Raw genomic sequence first — 18,862 nt, forward strand, 5'->3', positions numbered from 1 at the left:
TAGCAAGTTGTGATTTTACTATAAATTGTAAGTGTATACTATGAATGGTAATTTTGTTTTCCTGAAATAGTAATCATGTGTCATCCTTAAATTACCTGATCTTTAGAAGTTATTTTTTTGGATAACTTTTTAGATTTTGATGCCTAGGATGGTGTCCTAGCGATTTTGACTAATATTCCAAGGACAATTATGGATCTTCTTCAATTTTAATCATGGTCATCCATTGCCCAATTTTTTTAATTATAAAAAAATTTTAATCGTGGTCATTGGAGATTGTTTTCTCGATGGTGCTTTGACATTGTTTGGTAACTTGAAGTAGGGAGTGATAAAGATATTTTCTATGAAGTAGGGAGCAAGTGCCTACCTCTTCTCTCTCTATTTTAGTGCCAACTTATATTAGGGATATCTTTGCAGTGGTTTGTGGTTTTAATTCCTGGTTTCTCAGCTAGTAAGTGGTGGAGATATTATCTATTCATACACTGCCTGGTTCTAGATGATTTTTTGGAGAATGAATTAAAGGTTTGTTAGTTTTGAGAAAGGAATCTTGAAACTTTGTCCAAAAATCATTGAGAACCAGAGAGAATTCCTGGGTGAGCCCATGCCAGTTTGGACCAGTAAATTACAAGGAGACTTGAAGAGATTGCCTGGTTCTTGATGAATTTCGGACTTCCTATAGGGGCAGTTTTTCTGTCCAAGGAAGATTCTTGCAGTTCTTCCTAAAATTTAAGAAGAATTAGAGAACCTAGTTCAACTTATAGGTGATCAATTGAACCCTTTCTGTAGTGGCACTTTGACTTTGGAGGATTGCTTATAACCTAATTAAGAGGGTGGCTGTGTTAGAGAAGTGATCTAGAGACTTTGGAGTGAGCTACTCACTTTACTCTCTTTTTTCCTGGTGATTAGGGGTGTCAATGGTATTCAAAAATCCGATTTCGAATTCGAGATTTGATGTAATCGAATTGAATTCGGATAATTCGAATATTGTACTCGGTCGGATTTGGATATCCTATTCATTTCGATTAGCTAATCGGATTCAAATTCAGATATGGCTTGATTCTATTCGATAAGTATCCGAATTCGCCCGATTATTTAATTCTTATATTTAATATATAAAACATTTAAATGTTTTATATAATTTATTTATAATAATTAAATTATATAAATAATTTTTATATTTATATAAATGAAATATTTATTAATTACCTAAAATAATTAACTGGTCGAACATGAAATGAATCGAATATTCGAATATTTAATCCAATTCGAATATTAATTTTCAATACCTGTCAGGTATCGATTTTTCTAATTGGATTCAAATTCAGATATTGCCTGATTTGATTCGAATTCGATCTGTTTACACCCCTACTTGTGATGCTAGTAGTGATTTCTACCCTAAAATCAATCTTGGGTAGGAACCTTTTTTACAAACATCCTAGTGAAATTGTTTTTGATATTTTTGGAAGACAAGGTTGGTTATTTGTGGAGTTGTGGAATCTACAAAGAATGACTATAAGCTTGGTGCAGAAGCAGGGATGGTTTCTAGTGGTGTTGGGGGGAGCCCTAACATATGGGTGTGGTGAAGGAACTAGATCCTACAGACACTATACATGCTAAAAGGGTCCTGGAGAATTTCATGAGTGTATCTTGGTTCTTTGGCTTTATGCTTCTACACATTAGTAGGAATATGTTGTGATGTACAGGGTGATGCATGTTGTTGACCTGATCAATTGTTTTAGGTACCAAGTTTCTTTGTACCTTGTGCCTATCAAAAAATGTTTCTTCGTACCATGCATGTGTTTAATAGAATTCCTGAAAAAGATATATATTTTTTTAAGGCAGATATGAGTCTTTGTTTTGGGTCATTTATTTATTTTTGTTTGTTATTATATTATTGCATTATTTCTTTCTAGGCAAGCTAGCTGGTGGTAGCTTGAGGGAGAGTGTTGACTATCATACTTATTTTTTCGTTTTATTGCTGTTTTAGTGTTGACTATCATAGTTATTATATTATTGCATTATCTATCTATCTATATGAATGTTGTTCTTGTCCTTATCTTCTACTTCTCATATCAGTTACTTCCTAGTTTTTCTCTTCTTGAATCAAATCTGATTCGTTACTCCCAAACAACAAGACTTCTTATTTCTTATTTAATTTTTTGATGGATGACATTAGAAATTTTGTAACACTAAGAAAAAAGTCCAGTAATGTTATCACATCTTCTTTTAGGTTATAACACAGTGAAATCTCCAAGATAAGCCCATAGATATATCAACATGAGGGAATGTAAACATATCAGTTTTGTAGTTGTATTTCAAAGTAATATAATATGGTGAATTGATTTGAAACAATTGGAACGTAGCAGTAAGAAAAAAGACCAGTAAAGTTGTCACATCTTCTTATAACACAATGAAAGCTCCAAGATAAGCCCATATATATGCCAAAATGAGGGAATGTAAAGTTGTAAACATATCAGTTTTGTAGCTGTATTTCAAAGTAACATAATATGTTCAGTTGATTTGAAACAATTGGAATGTAGTATGACTAACCTTGATTGTCTCATTCCTGTCCTGACATGAAACCTCCAATTATGGTTACAGTTCCTGCAGACTAAATTATATGGTTATGTGATGGATGAACCTCCTTATGGACAAAGAATCGGTGATATAAGTATGTAGATTTCGTTAGGACAAGTTTGTCGTGTGTTGGCCTTTAGTCTTGTTCATGACCTAAGGTGTTCTAAGAAGTTCTATCTTTATTGATGTTGCATTCGTTGAAGTTCCTACCAACTTGAATGTTTGGGCTTCTGAGGTGGATGATGGATTATGAGTGTACCTCATTGTTGGAGTGATACCCAAATTGGTAATGATTTGCATATGTTATCCTTCAATGTTTTGTTCTCTCTGGTACCGAGATTAGCCAACATTAGATGGTCACACGTTTTAGATAGGGTGTGCTTAGAAGCGATAATTCAATTGTCCTGATATATCAATGTGATTGCTGATATTCTTTATGTGCCTGTTCTTAGGTTTTCTTCTTAAATTTCCTCCTATTTTTTTGATCAATTGGGTTTTTCTTCTTCTGATAAAATTTCCTTTCTGTATACTATAAAATGCATTTTTGATGGTGATTATGTTTGTTTTTCTTATATAAAAATTTACTAGCAATGCAATTTTACGATGTGAAGCTTTTAGTAATCTTTTTGTTGATAAACAATACTATCCCTTTTTTTTGTGTTCCATTCCATTCATTCTAATATTGCGAGTATTTAGAATTAATGCCATTCTCAGTATTCTTATTCTCTATTCCTGCCTTACTTTTTGATAGATGAAAGCTCAGCCTTGGATGCTCTGCAAACTTTGGCAGATTTGTCTTTGATGATGCCATCATCTACAATTGAAAATGGTAAACAATTTCTGCTTCTATTATTTAATATCTTAAAGTAGTCTTTTCGGACATGTTATTGACTTTGTTATTTATATGAGAGTGTAGCTGTTTAGGAAGACATTGTGCAATGTTGGAAATGACAAAAGATGCTTCTTGTGCAAAAGGCATCTTTTGCCCCTTATCCTGCTGAAAGAATAAGAAAAAGCTATGCAATGTTTCACAAATGGAGAATTGAGAGAGTGGTTATTAGACTGGTTCAAGAAACTGCACCATTGCGCCAGAATGGATTTCCTTTCTTATTGGCCTAACATTCTTGCATGTAAAAAAGCTAAAATTATGTGGACTGTTATTCCTAGATTTAGGGGCAAGTTTCTGTTGTCTTTGGGGTTGGGCATTGGGGGTGATTGAATTGTACTAATAATGGACTTTTTCCATTGTTAGTGAACTTGTTCCATCTCCTGTGCCATTCTACCCTGATAGAAAGTTGCATAGGATGTTAATCAAATTTGAATTTTTGCATTATTGTTGTTTTTTTTATAGTAAAGGAAAAAATTTTAAAATAAAAAGGAGGATATGAGATCAGGTAATAAAGAAATGACCTGGGAAAAGGAAGAAAATAAAAGGTAATAACAATCACTCCAAACAAAAGAGCACACTTTCCTTCTAAACCAGACCCTGTTAGTACAAGTCATCAAAACACGCAAATGTGAATACCCCTAATTTCTAGAGTAAACAGCACCCAACAGATTGTATGAAAAATGAATACAAAGGAAGCATGACAACCACAATTCTACAAGAAGGTATGAAGGTACAAAAACGGAAATTCAGAAAATTGACTCCAAAAGATACAATTCATATACTCCATCGACATCAACAAGGAGCATCAATAAGCACTTTCTTATGACAAACTTCTCAAGTTGCTGTGAATTAAGCATCTCACCATCATCCAAACCATATAGGATATAATTAGAGAAGCATTACAGGTGATTAGTGAACAGACCTATTTTGTATTGGGGGATCATCTCCTATGAAGGATGAATGGTAGGTAGAGACTTAGAGTGTCTGAAATTGGGATTAGGTAGCTTGATCTAGCATGTCACATGAAAAGAGGTGCTTGGGACATTTTTTTGTTGTAATTAATTTTTTTTTTTTTTTTTTACATATCAATATTGTTTCTATTTGAAAGATAGTATAATTGGATGGCTGGGTGTCTGTGTGTATGAGTTCTAGGAGATTTGTTTTTGGCTAGAGAGGTTTAAGGCAGGGGGACCCACTCCCTCTCTTCTTGTCCCCATAGTAGCAGATGTACTTAGCAGGTTAATAGCTAGGGTGGATAGGTGCAATTTCTTTATAATGTAGGGTGGGTAGGCAAAGAGTAGTTATTACACATTTACCGTTTGCATTTGATATAATGTTGTTATGTGGTGGAAGTTGTGAGTAACCTTAGATTGGTGATTAGTCTATATGAGAGTGCCAAATTTGGGAGTCAATTGAAGAGTTATTATTTTTGGTTGGGATAAACATGGTGGAGTCTTTAAAAAGATTTTCTAGGAAGTTAGCTATGTGGATTAGTTGGGAAGAGATACCTTGATCATGTCCCTGACTAATTTGCCTATTTAGTTTCTACAAACTGGGTCCCTGTGCAAGTTGTTAGGAAGATTGAGAAAGTTATGAGAGATTACTTTGCGAATTGGGAATACAAAAAGGAACATTTGGTGAAGTGGGTGGTAGTGAGGTAATGAGTAAGAGCAGAGAACACGGAGGACTAAGGCTTGGGAACTTGGCTTTTTAGAAATGTAGCACTATTGGTATTGGTCAAATGGCTGGTGGAGGCTACCTCTTGAATAGGATAGGTTGTGGCATAAGGTAATTGTGAGTATTCACGGGATGGTGGATAACAGTTGGGATGTTAACTTGTCTCCTAGGGTCACTTTGGCCTCCCCTTGGAAAGTTATATATAGTATCTTGCCTACCTCTTTGAGTTCCATTAGCAAAATCTTGTTTTGGGAAACCTTTAGCTGGCTGAGTCCTTATTTAAGGATCGTTCCCTAGTCTTTAAGTTGAAAATCCCACCTGCAATAATCTGAAATAAAAGAAAAAGAAAACAAGAGAGAAGAAGATTGAAGGAGATGGAAGAAAGGGAAGGAGGAGAGAGAGTAGTTTGATCCTCTCTTCAGCCACCCAATAATAGACAATTACATGGTTACCCTTAGTAGGGTGGCCAGCACTAGAGACAATAATAAAAGGGGGAAAACGGCTCATAACTAAGGCCCACTACTAACAAACATAAGTCATAAACATAACTTAAAGAAACTAAGGCTCATTTGGCCCATCATCTCTACACTTTATTCCCTTTCCTCCTACAAGTTGACCTATTTCTGAGCCTTGCATGCCCATCTTGTCTGGGGTGATTTAGTGATTAGGGATTTTGGATTTAGAAGAGGCCTTAGGGATGGGGAACTTGCTTCAATGATTTTTATTGATATCTTGATGGAGTATCACTCTCTCTTGCTTGGACAGCCTGTCCATTAGGTCTTTTTTACATGTGCTTTCTTTTTCTATGTTCTCTTACCTTCCCACAACCTTGCTTCTCTCTTTCCGTTGAAAGAAGTTTGGAGTAGATCATTGCCTCCCAAAGGGTTTTTTGTTGTTTAGTGTTACTTGAGAAAATAAACACTTGTGACATGCTTCTAAAGAGAAGAGTGATTTGGTGCCTCCTCATATTAAGTATCCTTTGCAATGCAATGGGTGAATACCTCATCAAGATGTTGCTAGTTTCTTCAGGAGAGTGATAGCAGAATCTTCAACTTTCAGACCTATAACCCAAGAGCAATGGGTTCCACCAAATAGCATCATGGTTAAGTTAACCATTGGAAGCTCACTTGGTAATCCAGAGCGCTCTGGAATTGGGTGAGTATTTAGCAATAATAAGGGTGTTATGTTGTCATTGTATTTAGGATCAATTGGCTATGGTGACTCATTGAAGGCAGAGGTGATAGCAGTATTGCAAGATTTGAGACTAGGTAAGCAACGGAATTTCAGAATGATTGAAGTAGAAGGAGACTCCAAATTCCTGGTGAGCTGATTAAACAATAATGGTAAAGGAGTTTGGGTCTATAGACAATCTATGATGGGAAATTATATGGCTAGCAAGGGAAAAAAAAGATGAGTGAAGTCGAAAGACTTAGGTGTGGTGTGGATTATGAAAGAGGAGGCACAGGAAGGAAGGAGAGAAAGCTGGGTTAAATTAAGTTGAGTCATTTGGGCCTTTTTGCTTAGTTTTCCATGAAGATAATCAGTTGGAATGTGAGGGGATTGGGGAGTTCAAGAAAAAGAAGTGCAATTAGGGAAGTCCTTAGGAAAGAGAAACCGACCATTTTCTTAATTCAAGAGTCAAAGCTGACAGAGGTGGATAGAAGATGGGTGAGGAGTGTTTGGTCAGCTAGAGGGTTAAGTTGGGCGTTTACACAATCATGGGGAGCATCAGGAGGCATCATTACAATATGGAAGAATGAAGAGATGGATTGTACTGAAGAACTAATTGGCAATTTTCCAGTAACAATCAAATTGAGAAGGAAAGAGGATGGTTTTGAGAGGAACTTAACCAATGTCTATGGACCTAACTTGTATAGGGAGAGGGATGATTTTTGGGATGAGCTTGCAGCCATTAGGGGTCTTTGTAATGGACTGTGGTGTTTGGGGGGGTGATTTCAATGTCATAAGATTCCTAAATGAGGCTACCAATCCAAACCATAGGGTCGTCTCTAGCATGAGAAAGTTCATCCTTTTTGTGGACTCATATGGACTGAGAGAGCTACCTTTGTTGCAAGCAAACTTCACTTGGTCCAATTTCCAAGAAGAACCCTTATGTTGTTAATTAGATAGATTCTTATTCTCTTCAGACCATTGTCCAGTTAGGTTATCCCAAGAAAACTTGGGAGGGGGGTCATGTCCTTTCCGGTTTGAGAACATGTGGTTGCTCCATCCTGATTTTATAAAAAAGGTTTAACTATGGTGGGAAGAAGACCAAGTGGAATTCAGGTGGAAAGGGTACAAGTTTTAAAAGAAGCTACATGCCTTGAAAGCTAGAATCAAAGCTTGGAATAAGGAGGAATTTGGAAGAGTGGAAGAAAGAAAAGAGTGGATTGTCAATAGGATTCAAGAAATTGATGGAGGTGCGGCAGAGAGGAGATTGATAGCAGGAGAGAGGGAAGAGCGTTGGAAGCTGAAACAGGAGTTGCAGAAAATCATAAGGAAGGAGGAGATAAGTTGGAGACAAAAATCTAGGTGTAAAAATCTATCTAGGTGTAAGTGGTTGAAGGAGGGAGATGGGAATACCAAATTTTTTCATACCTTAGCAAATGGTAGGAAGAGGAAATTTTGTGGGGAGGCTGGAATGGAATGGGGAAGTGATTACAAGTGAGGAGGAGATAACAAGAGCCTTTGTGGAGCATTTCAAATCCATTTATGACAATCCAAGAAGAGAAAGAGAAGAAATTCCTGACCTTGATTGTCTCCTAGGGAATAGGGTTTTGATGGATCAGCTAGAAAAGAATTTTGAAGTCCAAGATGTAAAAGATGCTATTTTTTCAATGGAAAGATCTAAAGTCCCAGGCCTAGATGGTTTCACGGTGGCCTTTTACCAAGATTGCTGGGATATTATTGGTGGTGATTTAATGGAGGTCTTCTTGGAATTCTTTGAGAGAGGCAAGATAAATTTGGGTGCCAATGCTACTTTCATAGCTCTGATTCCTACAAAGGTAAATGCAAACCACCCAAAGGATTTTAGGCCCATAAGCCTAATTGGTAGTATGTATAAGGTAATCTCAAAGGTCTTGGTAGAAAGAACCAAAAAGGTACTACCATCCTTGATTTCTCCGAACCAAGGGGCATTTATGTCAGGAAGACAAATTATTGATCAGATCCTTATTGCCAATGAATGTGTGGATTACAAAAAAAGACAAGGAGAAAAGGGCCTGATTTGCAAACTGGACTTGGAGAAGGCCTATGATTTGGTGGACTGGGGTTTTTTACTGGAAGTATTGAGAATTAGAGGATTTGGAGAAAGGTGGTGCATGTGGGTTAAGGGTTGTATCTCTTCATGCCATTGCTCCATTCTAGTGAATGGGGTAGCCAAGGATTTCTTCCCAGCAAAGAGAGGTTTAAGACAAGGGGACCCTCTTTCTCCTTTTCTTTTCACCCTGATAATTGATGTGTTGAGTGTCCATATTACTAAGAGCCAATGCTAGAAATTTGCTTAGAGGGTGGAGAGTAGGGAGGGAGGAAATAGTTGCAACCCACCTTCAATTTGCTGATGACTTGATTCTTTTTTGTGAAGGAGATCCATAGGAGTTGGAAAATTTAAAGATCTTGGTAGAGAATTTTGAAAAGGTCTCCAACTTAAGATTAAATTGGAATAAAAGTTGTGTAGCTGGAATTAATAGGCAAGAAGTAGAGGTGGCATCTTTGGCTAGATCTCTAGGTTGTGAGGTAAGTGATTGGCTTCTCAAGTATTTAGGCTTACCTTTGGGAGGAAACCTGAGGTCAGTTAGCTTTTGGTACCCAGTTTTGGAAAGATTCTCAAAAAGACTAGCGGGTTGGAAAAGGAACTACATCTCTTTAGGGGGTAGAATCACTCTAATTAAGTCAGCACTAGCAAATTTGCCAGTGTATTTTTTGTCTACCTTCAAATTGCCTGTTAAGATTGCAAACCAGGTTGAAAAAATAATGAGAGATTTTCTGTGGGAACCTGGAGATACTAAAAAGGATCATAGGGTAAAATGGGAAGTGGTGTCTAGAAAGAAAGACAAAGGGGGCTTAGGGATTGGAAATATTAGAATAAGAAATGCAGCTTTGTTAGGCAAATGGCTATGGAGGTTTCCTAAGGAGCAAGAGAGTCTATGGCATAAGGTTATAAGAAGTATTCATGGAATGAGACGTTGGACTCGACCTAAGGGCTTCACGCTTTTCCCCGTGGAAAGATATTGTTGGTATCTTTTCTATCTTCTTTCTTTTCATCAGGTACGATGCTTGTGTGGGTAATAAGATTCTTTTTTGGGAGGACTTGTGGATTGGGGAATTTCCCCTTAAGGATAGATTCCTGAACCTATATTCCCTTTATTTGAAAAAATCTCAATTTATCTCTTCTTTTCGTGTTTCTGGGGATTCTTGGGATCCTTGGGATCTAGGACTAAGGAGAGGTTTGAGGGACTCATAAGTGGATTCGGCAAATGATATTTTTTCTCTTCTAAGTTCAGTTTTTCTAGACCACTCTTCTCCTGATAGTAGAATTTGGACTGAAACTTCTACAGGTAGTTTTTCTTGTTCTTCGTTTTTCAATGCTTTGGTCCTTCCTTCTAACCTTGTATCTTCCTTTCCTGTTAAAGAAGTATGGAGCACTCCGGTCCCCTTGAAAGTAAGGGTTTTTTGTTGGGAAGTGGTTCTCCAAAAAATCAATACCTTGGAAGTGCTTTAAAGAAAGAGACCAAGTTGGTGCTTGTCACCTCATGTCTGTAGCCTTTGCTTGAGGAATGGTGAGGCGGTGAATCATCTATTAATTTCTTGTCCTTTTAGTGCTCTAATTTGGGATTGGTTCTCCTCTCTCTTTGATTGTAGGTGGACTCCTCCCACAAGCGTAGCGGATTTATTTGACCCTACCTTTTTCCGACAACCAAAGAAGAAAGGAAGGGTGATGTGGAGAACAATGAGGGCAGCTATCTTGTGGGCAGTGTGGGAAGAGAGAAATAATAGGATTTTCCAAGGGAAAGAAAAATCAGCTCCTGAAGTTATTGAAGGGATCACCATCAAGGCAGTACATTGACTGAAAACTCTTGAACTGTTCAAGGATGTCTCTATAGATGATTTGTTTAGAGGCTGGAGTATTTTAGCAAGGTCTTCTACTTCATCACCTACAATACAAGCAGTTTGGTCCCCTCCTATGCAGTGTAATGTCAAACTGAACTTTGATGGCTGCTCTATTGGGAACCCCAGACCTTCTGGAATAGGGGGTGTGTTTAGAGATGTGGAAGGAAAAATCCTAGCTTTGTATTCTGGTCCAATAGGTTTGGGGGACTCACTTAGAGCTGAAGTATTGGCTCTCCTCCAGGGGCTCAGATGGGCCAAGCAATTGGGTTTTCAACAGTTAGAAGTGGAGGGGGATTCCAAATTAGTAGTAGGTTGGCTGCAATCAAATAGTTTGGGAACGTGGTCCCTTAGACAACATGTAAGGGAATTATTGAGCCTCACAAGGGAGCTGGGTGCACAAGTGTATTGGTCTAGGAGGTCAGCAAATGCTTTAGCTCACAACCTAGCAAAACAAGGGGTGAATCGGGAGGTTTTGTTTTGTGCAGTATTATAAGTTATTTGTTATTCAGGGGTCACCTTTTACTTTAGAAGGTGACAATTGTTCCTCTGGTTTTATCTAATGAAAGTTACCGTTTCCTATAAAAAAAATAGCATTGCCGATTATTTAACCAAACAAGGGATCCAATCAAGAGGGAGCAACTTTGCTGGGCTTCAATGTAATATACGATGTAAAGGGATGCTTGGCATAAATATTTTTCTTTAATTGAAATTATGTGTTAAAGTTACCATGAAGAAAAATTCACCAAAACAATTTCCAGCTTCACTTCTATCATGATAAATTTCTCTACCTGTCCTTTAGCAAAAATCACAGCCCTCAAAAACTCTATAAATCTCAACCCCTTTCCATCCAAGGTGACCGTATCTATATCACCAAATTCTTGTTATAATCCAAATTCTAATTCTTTCTTTTAATTCCAAAAGTTTTTTTATAGCAATTTCTTCACCATCTAAAAAGAACCAACCTAGCTTCTTCAAACTGGGAACTCTTTCAATGACCATACCTTTTTATCCAATTAACTTCATCTAATGTGATGATGCCATCAAAATCTTTTTGGTCCATTGCTACCTCGACTTCTACATCCACATTACCAACAAGATTCTTCTTGGAATCTCAAAGGGCAGTTTAGTTCTGTAGTTTTTGTTCTGAATAGAAGGGCCAAGAACAGAATTCAGGGTGGAATCATCTGAGGACATTATAAGTTAAAATGCAAGAATCTTTATATTCATTGCTACTATGAAATTTCAGAAATAAAAACCTGATTTGCTGCTTTATTTGCAATTCCAGAACCACATGTGAAATTCAAGAAAGAAAAGAGAGCATTGGATGTTGAGAAATCTAGTGCACCTGAAGCTATGCCCCTGAAGGAGCAAAGAGACAAATCCAAAATGTCAGCAACTAAAGAGAAAGGACATCAGTCAGTAGCTGCTGTTGGAGTCGTTGGTGCAAAAAGTGCTAAACTGGGAAGAGATTCAGCTGTTGATGATAGTGTTGTTACAGAAACAAAGCAGCGTCCTTTCCAGTCTAGTCCTAAAATGAGAAATAGAAAAAGAAAGTCCTTGGCAACAAAAGTAAGAATTGATTTGGTTTCTTTCAATTGTGCATATTCTTAGGTCTATCTTCTCTCTTGGCCTGCTGTCCACATTTTTGGTCTGCATGGAGTTTTTCTTTAATGACTTTTCTCTGTTATTTATAAAAAATATTCTTAGGTCTCTCATATAATTTATGGTGTTTTTTATAAACCTGCCTTATTGATTTTCTAGTTGCAGAGTCCAAAATCAGAAGGTCACAGTGATTCATATCCCAGTGAGCTTCAGAAGACTGAGGTATGCAATTCTTTTTTCTGGTTGGATTATGATGCTGGAATTTATTGTTTTGCTTGCTGAGCAAGCCTTACTGTAGGTATTTCTACAATTTTATTGATCTCCTGCCTAGCTAAAGCATCCGCTAAGCTATTGGCTGACCTTTTGGTCCAAATAAAATATTCCCCCACTTCCCTAGTCAACTGTTAACGTTTCTCTCATGATGTGCCTGTATGTCCAGGAGGCATTTTGTAAATTTCAATCCAGCCTGCTGCAACCCTTGAATTCCCTTCCACCAATAAATCTCTCTCTATAACCAAATGTGTTTGCCTATCTCTACCTTTTTGAGACAGCCAACAATTCTGTCCTTACCGAACTCCCAGCCTATAGGTCTGGATAAGATGGCCATAGCAATTCCTTGACTGTTTTTAAAAACTCCTATGCCTGACAGTCTTGGACAACAACCGTCAAAGTTTAAGCTAATGAAGTGAGATACTGGTGGGAGCCAAGAGCCTCTGTCTGTCCAATTTTGGCATCTAGAACTTGTCATGTGGAAGTGTAGTAGCCAGGGAATTTGAAAATGAGGTTTTACTGAATACTGTCTTGAAAATTAATCCTTTTATATGCTACCGATCATTGGTTAGAGGAATATCTTTGCTGAAGAAGCTACTAAACCTAGATCCTGAATAACATAAGCATGGCCTTGGTTTTAAATCTTGGAAAATTTGGCCATTTGAACCCTAAATTTGAAACCTTTTTTTTTTATAAGTTTTAGAATGTTGGATCTTATTTTATTATTTTCTATTATTTTATTAACATCTTGGATACATTTAGTTTTGTATTATTTATTTTTTATTAATTTTATTTTTATACAAAATTTGGAAAACTGAGTTCAGTGAAAGTTAACTTATAGTTTGTTTTGTTTACTATATCTGGAACTGAAATTTAGTGAAATTATACTCCCTCTCTTTGACCCTACCGTGATCGGACATTATCACTGTCAAAGCTGGGGGGGGGGTGTTACTCACAAAGGGCTCTTCCCCTCTACACCATTCTCTCTTGTGATTTTTTTCCTGTTTAACTTGTCATTTTTGTGGATTTCTGGAGTATTATGTTTTTTATGGTCTTTTGTGGTATCTCGCTGATGCATTGCTGTTTTGGCTGTACCTTTTATTAACATGTTTTATAGGCCTTAATGGAAGAAGGAAAGAAATCTGTGACAAAAGGTAAACGGACTAATCAAAGTACTCTTCTGCCAAAGCATGGGAAATTAGTCAAACCTTCAGAACGTTCTTCTTCAAGCACTGATCAGCCAAGAGCAGAAACTGAGTCAGCTGTATCAATGATACAAGTTCAACCTGCAGACCAAGTAAACTTACCAACCAAACTTAGGAGTAGGCGTAAGATAAATCTACCAAAATCATTTATCTCAAAGGAGCTGAAATCTTCTGATAGTTCTGGAAAAGATCGACCTAATATGTATTCATTGTCACTTCATGACAAGACACTTGATTTTAAGGTAAAATATGCTCCATCCTCCATATTTGCAGAATCTCATCTAATCATGTCTTTGTTTTTTTACTTTCTTCTTTTATTTGCAGGAAATGCTTTCTCATTGTCTGTCATCACCGATGCTACGTAGGTGGTGTGTTTTTGAGTGGTTTTATAGTGCAATTGATTACCCATGGTTTGCTAAACGGGAGTTTGTAGAATACTTGAATCATGTTGGGTTGGGTCATATTCCAAGGTTAACTCGTGTTGAATGGGGTGTCATAAGGAGGTATTTTCTTATCAGCTTTTTTTTTTTTTTTTTCTATTGGTTATATGTGATTACATTTAAGTATACAACTTGTAGAATACCAAGAAATAATATGCATTATGTACCAGAGTTTTAAAACTTTCAGCGAAATTTTTTTGATCAATAAAGGAATTTCATTAAAAAAGGATGAAAATTATATAACAGAGGAGAGGTAACCTTTCTTACCTCTCCTCACCAGAATTATAAGCATAATACAGATTACAATTGTGCCCAAAACATTTGATTTCTTCCCGCCCCTTAGTTTGCTAGTACATCAGCAAAAGCATTAACAGTTCTTTTAATCCAACTTAATTCTACTTCCATGTTTTGTGTTAGGCACTTGATTTTCTTCTCTCACTATTGAACATCCAGAAGCCATTTCCTCCCTTTTTCAACCAATCTATTACCAGTTTTGATTCCCCTTCTATAATCAGCTTGCTCACGTTCATATCCTTTTCCCTTTGTACACCTTCCATAACAGCCAGAGTCTCAGCCCTTAATATTTAACTTGATAAAATCATTATCTGGTGGAGTCCAAAGAGGTCTTACATCAGTCTTATAACAATCTGAATTAGCCACTTCCTTCTGGTTATTCATAATATCAACTGAAGAGAAGTCAGCAAAAAGCTCCAAAGACTTTACCCAGTGAATCACTCTAATCAGAGTGGTATCAATATTTCCCTCTTTGCTTCTTTCCTTTTCTGAGAAAATTCTGGAATTTCTTTCTTCCCAAATGGTCCAGCTCACTGCAGCTCTTACACATCTCTACAACACTCTTCCTCTTTTCTTAGGCCACCTAAAGAAAGTAGAGGTAAACAGCCTCTGAACATTAGGTGTGGGAGTCCACTTACACCCAAACAAAGACAAATACCACTCCCAAACAGATTTAACATGGGGGCAGGATATTAATAAGTGGAAGCAAGTTTCTCTGTTAGCCTTACATAGAACACACCAATGTGGGGATAAGCACCAATTGGGTCTTTTAATTTGGAGTAGATCACAAGTATTTTTTCTTTCCTGGAAGACCTCCCAACAGAAGCCGACAATCCTTGGAGGTATAGGTTTACACGAAACCTCCTTAACAGGAAAGGAAAATCCCAAGCTATTAGAGGGATGGATTAGAGCCTTAAAGAAGGAAGCAAGAGAAAACACCAGAGGGTAAGGGTCCAAATATGACTATCTGAGCTGGATGGACCCAAAATAACCCTTTTAAGGACTTGAAGCAACTCTAACACATCATTTAATTCTGAATCCCTTTCAGCAAAATTAATCTACAATATTGTGTATTCCTTGAAGTATGTGAGAAGATCATAGTGAATGCAAAGATGTTAGATTACAAGATCTTCATGAATGAGGCCAACAGTGGTATTTCCTTGATAACAGTGAGCAAATCTCCAAGGAATATTATCATAGAAATCAGCTTCGTGGCTTCGTTAGAATCTTTTCCATGATGATATGACTATGCTCTAGGTGCTTGGAAAATTTCAACCCTTCAAATAGAGATCTTGCTCCTTTCTACCTTACCAATGCCTATAGGCTCTGAGAGAGGAAAATAATTGGGTCTTCATTGTTTCTCAAAAATATCCCATTTTCTGAAGGGCTCAGAATGTCAAAAGTATGAGAGTTAAGCTTTATAACATCCCTATGATGAGAAGAGCAAGAGGTACTAACTAGTAGGTTTGGGGTGGGTAAGGTGTTTTAAAAGGTGCCTAGGCACATAGGAAGTGTGCATTTTGCCGTCTGCACGTTGCTTGAACCTAGGTGGGGCAACTTTCTAAAAGGCACACCCCTAATGGCCCGTTAGCTTTTAAATAACCTCATATTTGTTTCTTGTAGCCTTGTAATCTAGAAATGGTCTATTAACTTTTAAAAGAAGCACCAACTAGAAAAAGGTTATGCCACAAACATGAAGCCAAAGCTGCTTGAATTGATGCATCGAAGAGAGAGTGAAACACTAATAACTGGAGAGAAGTTTCATAAGCTTCGACTGATGAATGTTTGAGGGAAGCAAGAGAGACTCGTACTTTTCCCAAAGCTTGAGACCCTTCCCTGAAACAGGGGCTATATTCCTTCTTTTCCTCCTTGAAACATGGCCTCCCCCCCTTACTTCTTCGACTTCACCTTTTCTTTCTTTGTTTGGGCTTGCTCCTTGTCTTGCGCCTTGGACATTTTGAAGCCCTTTTACATTTGTTGCATTTCTTGTTTTTAAAACAAGGGAAAGGAGCAAGTGTATTTAATCCAATGGAGATGCTACCCATGGCCATGGGGCTTATGTCTCTAAATTAAAGGTTCTTGGTAGTACATGTCCTTGCTTTCAGCAAGATATCATCAGTAATATCTGTAGAGATAATCAGTAGTTTTTTATTCTTTGTTCTGTTTTATAGGGAAGGAAACATTATAATTTTACATCTTTTAAAGTTATGCTTATATGTTTTGAGGGTGGGCTGACTGGAAACAACTCACCCAACTCATCTATCGTGCTAGTGATTTCTTCTTATTATTCTTTTTGTTTCTATTTATTTTTGTTGGTATCAGAGCACATGATAATCTGTTTTCTTGTTGTTTGAGTGGTTTGGGAGTTTCAGTCTGTCCAAATGATCAGGGAGTGGTGTGATGACAGGTTGAGGAAACCCTAGCATTTGGTTAATATTGATTTGTGGGAAAATTTCACAATGATTAAATGACATTCAAATGAGAATTAATATTTTCCCTGCAATTTTTGCTGACAAAAATCCAAAAAAATCATATCTTTTTTTTTTTTTTTTTATCATAGAGAACATTTGAAGGGCTGTTTGCAGATGGTATCAACTGTCAAGTGGGGCTGAATCGCACTGTATTTTCCTGTTGATTGAACTCTGTTTCAGATTTTTGGGTGGAGTTTGGAATTTTCTAGAATTTGCTGTTAATTTTTGGTGGAATTTTCTAGAATCGCACTGTATTTTGTTGCCTGGTCTCCATGGTTTGAACAACTTTGGTATTGATTGGAGATGGTTGGGGAATCATCTAATTCCTAATTTTACATTTACCACTACTTCCACACATAAAGGTATGCTTCCCAAATCCATTCTAATAGTCAAATTACTATAGTTGTACATGATGGGACAAATTTTCTCAAATAGTCTTAGCCTGTGAATGTCTGTATTAGTGGATGTAGCAAACTGTGATACTAGACAGGAAAGACAAAGAAGCCGGTTGGGGATGACCCACATTTTGAGAACTTGGAACAAGATAATATGGTGTTAATATTGCTCTGTTGGGAAATTGGTGATACTACTTTTTGAACAAATGTCAAGATTGAAGGTGAACTTTGAGAAAAGTTGTGTAGTGGGTGTGAATTTGGAGGAGGGAGAAATTATGGAGATGCAGAAGTCCTATGGTGTGAGGTCTCAAGATGGCCATTGAACTACTTGGGGTTGCCATTGGGTAACAATCAAAAGAGGGAGAGTTTCTGGAATCCGATGGAAAGATTTGAGAAGAGACTTGTCTCTTGGAAAAAGAATTACCTTTCTCTTGGAGGTAGGATGACATTGATTAAGGCTACTCTAGGAAATTTACCTATTTATTTCCTTTCATTGTTCAAAATCCCAGTAAAGGTTGCTAACAGATTGGAAAAGATGATGAAAGGTTTCCTTTAGGAGCCAGGAGAGGAGAAGAGGGACCATAGGGTAAGCTGGAAGGTGGTGACCAGGAGTAAAAACAGTGGTGGGTTATGGCTTGGGAACATTAGAGAAAGGAATTTGGCCCTTCTGGGGAAATGGTTGTGGAGATTCTCACTAGAGAAGGAGAAATTATGGACTAAAATAGTGGTAAGCATACATGGGCTGGAGCTAAATGGATGGGATGCTGGAATTCGGGCTAGGACCACAAGCGCTTCGCCTTGGAAAGCCATTCATGATTTGAATTTTCAAGTAACTCCATAAAATTTTGGGAACAAACTTGGGTGGGGAATGCCCCTCTAAAGGACCCGTTTCTTTCTTTGTACACCCTATCTTTTTTTTTTTTTTATAAAATGAGCCAGTTTCCTCTTTCATCACCCCTTCCTCTTCCAATTATGGGTTTGGTTGGACTTTGGGTCTGAGAAGGGCTTTGAGACATTCAGATCTTGATAGTATTTCGAGTCTCCTCCAACTTCTTGATGATGTTTTCTTAGACCCTGCTAAGGAAGACTCTAGAATCTGGATCCCCACCCCTATTGGTTCCTTCTCCTGTGCCTCCTTTAAAGTGTTAATCCAGTCCACCAATCCTGTAACCCCTCCCCTTTCCCTGTTAATGAGGTTTGGTGTAGGCCAATTCCTCCTAGGGTTGGTAGCTTTTGTTGGGAAGCCTTTTCGGAAAGAGTCAACATTGGTGATCTACTCCAGAAGAAGAGAACCAATACTTGTTTGTCCCCTCATTGGTGTGTTCTTTGTAAAGCTGATGGGGAGACTGGTTTTCATCTACTGGTGTCTTGCCAATTTGCAAAATCTATTTGGGAGTGGGCTTTCTCTCTGATTGGGTTTACTTGGAATCCTCCATCAAATTTGCAAAGTATTTTTGCTCCTTTCTTCAGGTGGCGTATGAAAAGGGGAAGGACTATGTGGAGAGGACTGAGGGCAGCAGTCTACTAGTCTTTATGGGAAGAAAGAAACTCTAGGATCTTCTCTGTAGAAGAGAGAAGTGTTGAGATCTGAGGGCTTTGATCCATATAAGGGTTGTACATTGGATGAAATCCCTAGAGCTATTCATAGATTATACAGTGGATGACATGCTGAGGAAGTGGGGTGAGATTGCTAGCTGTACCCAGACTAAAGCAGTAATGAGTGTGTCTTGGACTCCCCCACCTGTGGGGTTCATAAAACTAAACTTTGATGGAAGTAGCAAAAGGAACCTTGGACAATCAGGGATTGGGGTTGTTTCTGCCATGTTCTCAGGCCCAATTGGAGTGGGTGACTCTCCTAGAGCTCAGATCCATGCAGTTATGGAAGGAGTCCAGAAAGCTAGGGAGATGAATATCAGAAAACTCATAACTGAATGGG

At 37.7% G+C, this 18,862-nt stretch overlaps 1 protein-coding gene across 7 annotated transcripts in view; it reads left to right on the plus strand.

Moving 5' to 3' along the window:
• The window catches only part of LOC104586324 (protein ALWAYS EARLY 3-like), a 55,148-nt gene that overhangs the window by 17,611 nt on the left and 18,675 nt on the right, over window positions 1–18,862 (plus strand). For 6 of the 7 annotated variants that reach the window (XM_088902697.1, XM_010243513.3, XM_088902695.1 and 3 more), the window contains 5 exons: window positions 3,326–3,403; window positions 11,535–11,818; window positions 12,011–12,073; window positions 13,239–13,568; window positions 13,651–13,829. In XM_088902697.1, the coding sequence (XP_088758823.1) occupies window positions 3,326–3,403; window positions 11,535–11,818; window positions 12,011–12,073; window positions 13,239–13,568; window positions 13,651–13,829 (934 nt within the window). The remainder of the gene's footprint in view (window positions 1–3,325; window positions 3,404–11,534; window positions 11,819–12,010; window positions 12,074–13,238; window positions 13,569–13,650; window positions 13,830–18,862) is intronic. The other variant, XM_088902696.1, reaches the window with a different exon arrangement.

The sequence above is a fragment of the Nelumbo nucifera genome, chromosome 4 (genome assembly GCF_055504915.1).
Source record: "Nelumbo nucifera cultivar China Antique chromosome 4, China Antique-T2T, whole genome shotgun sequence".
NCBI lineage: Eukaryota > Viridiplantae > Streptophyta > Magnoliopsida > Proteales > Nelumbonaceae > Nelumbo > Nelumbo nucifera.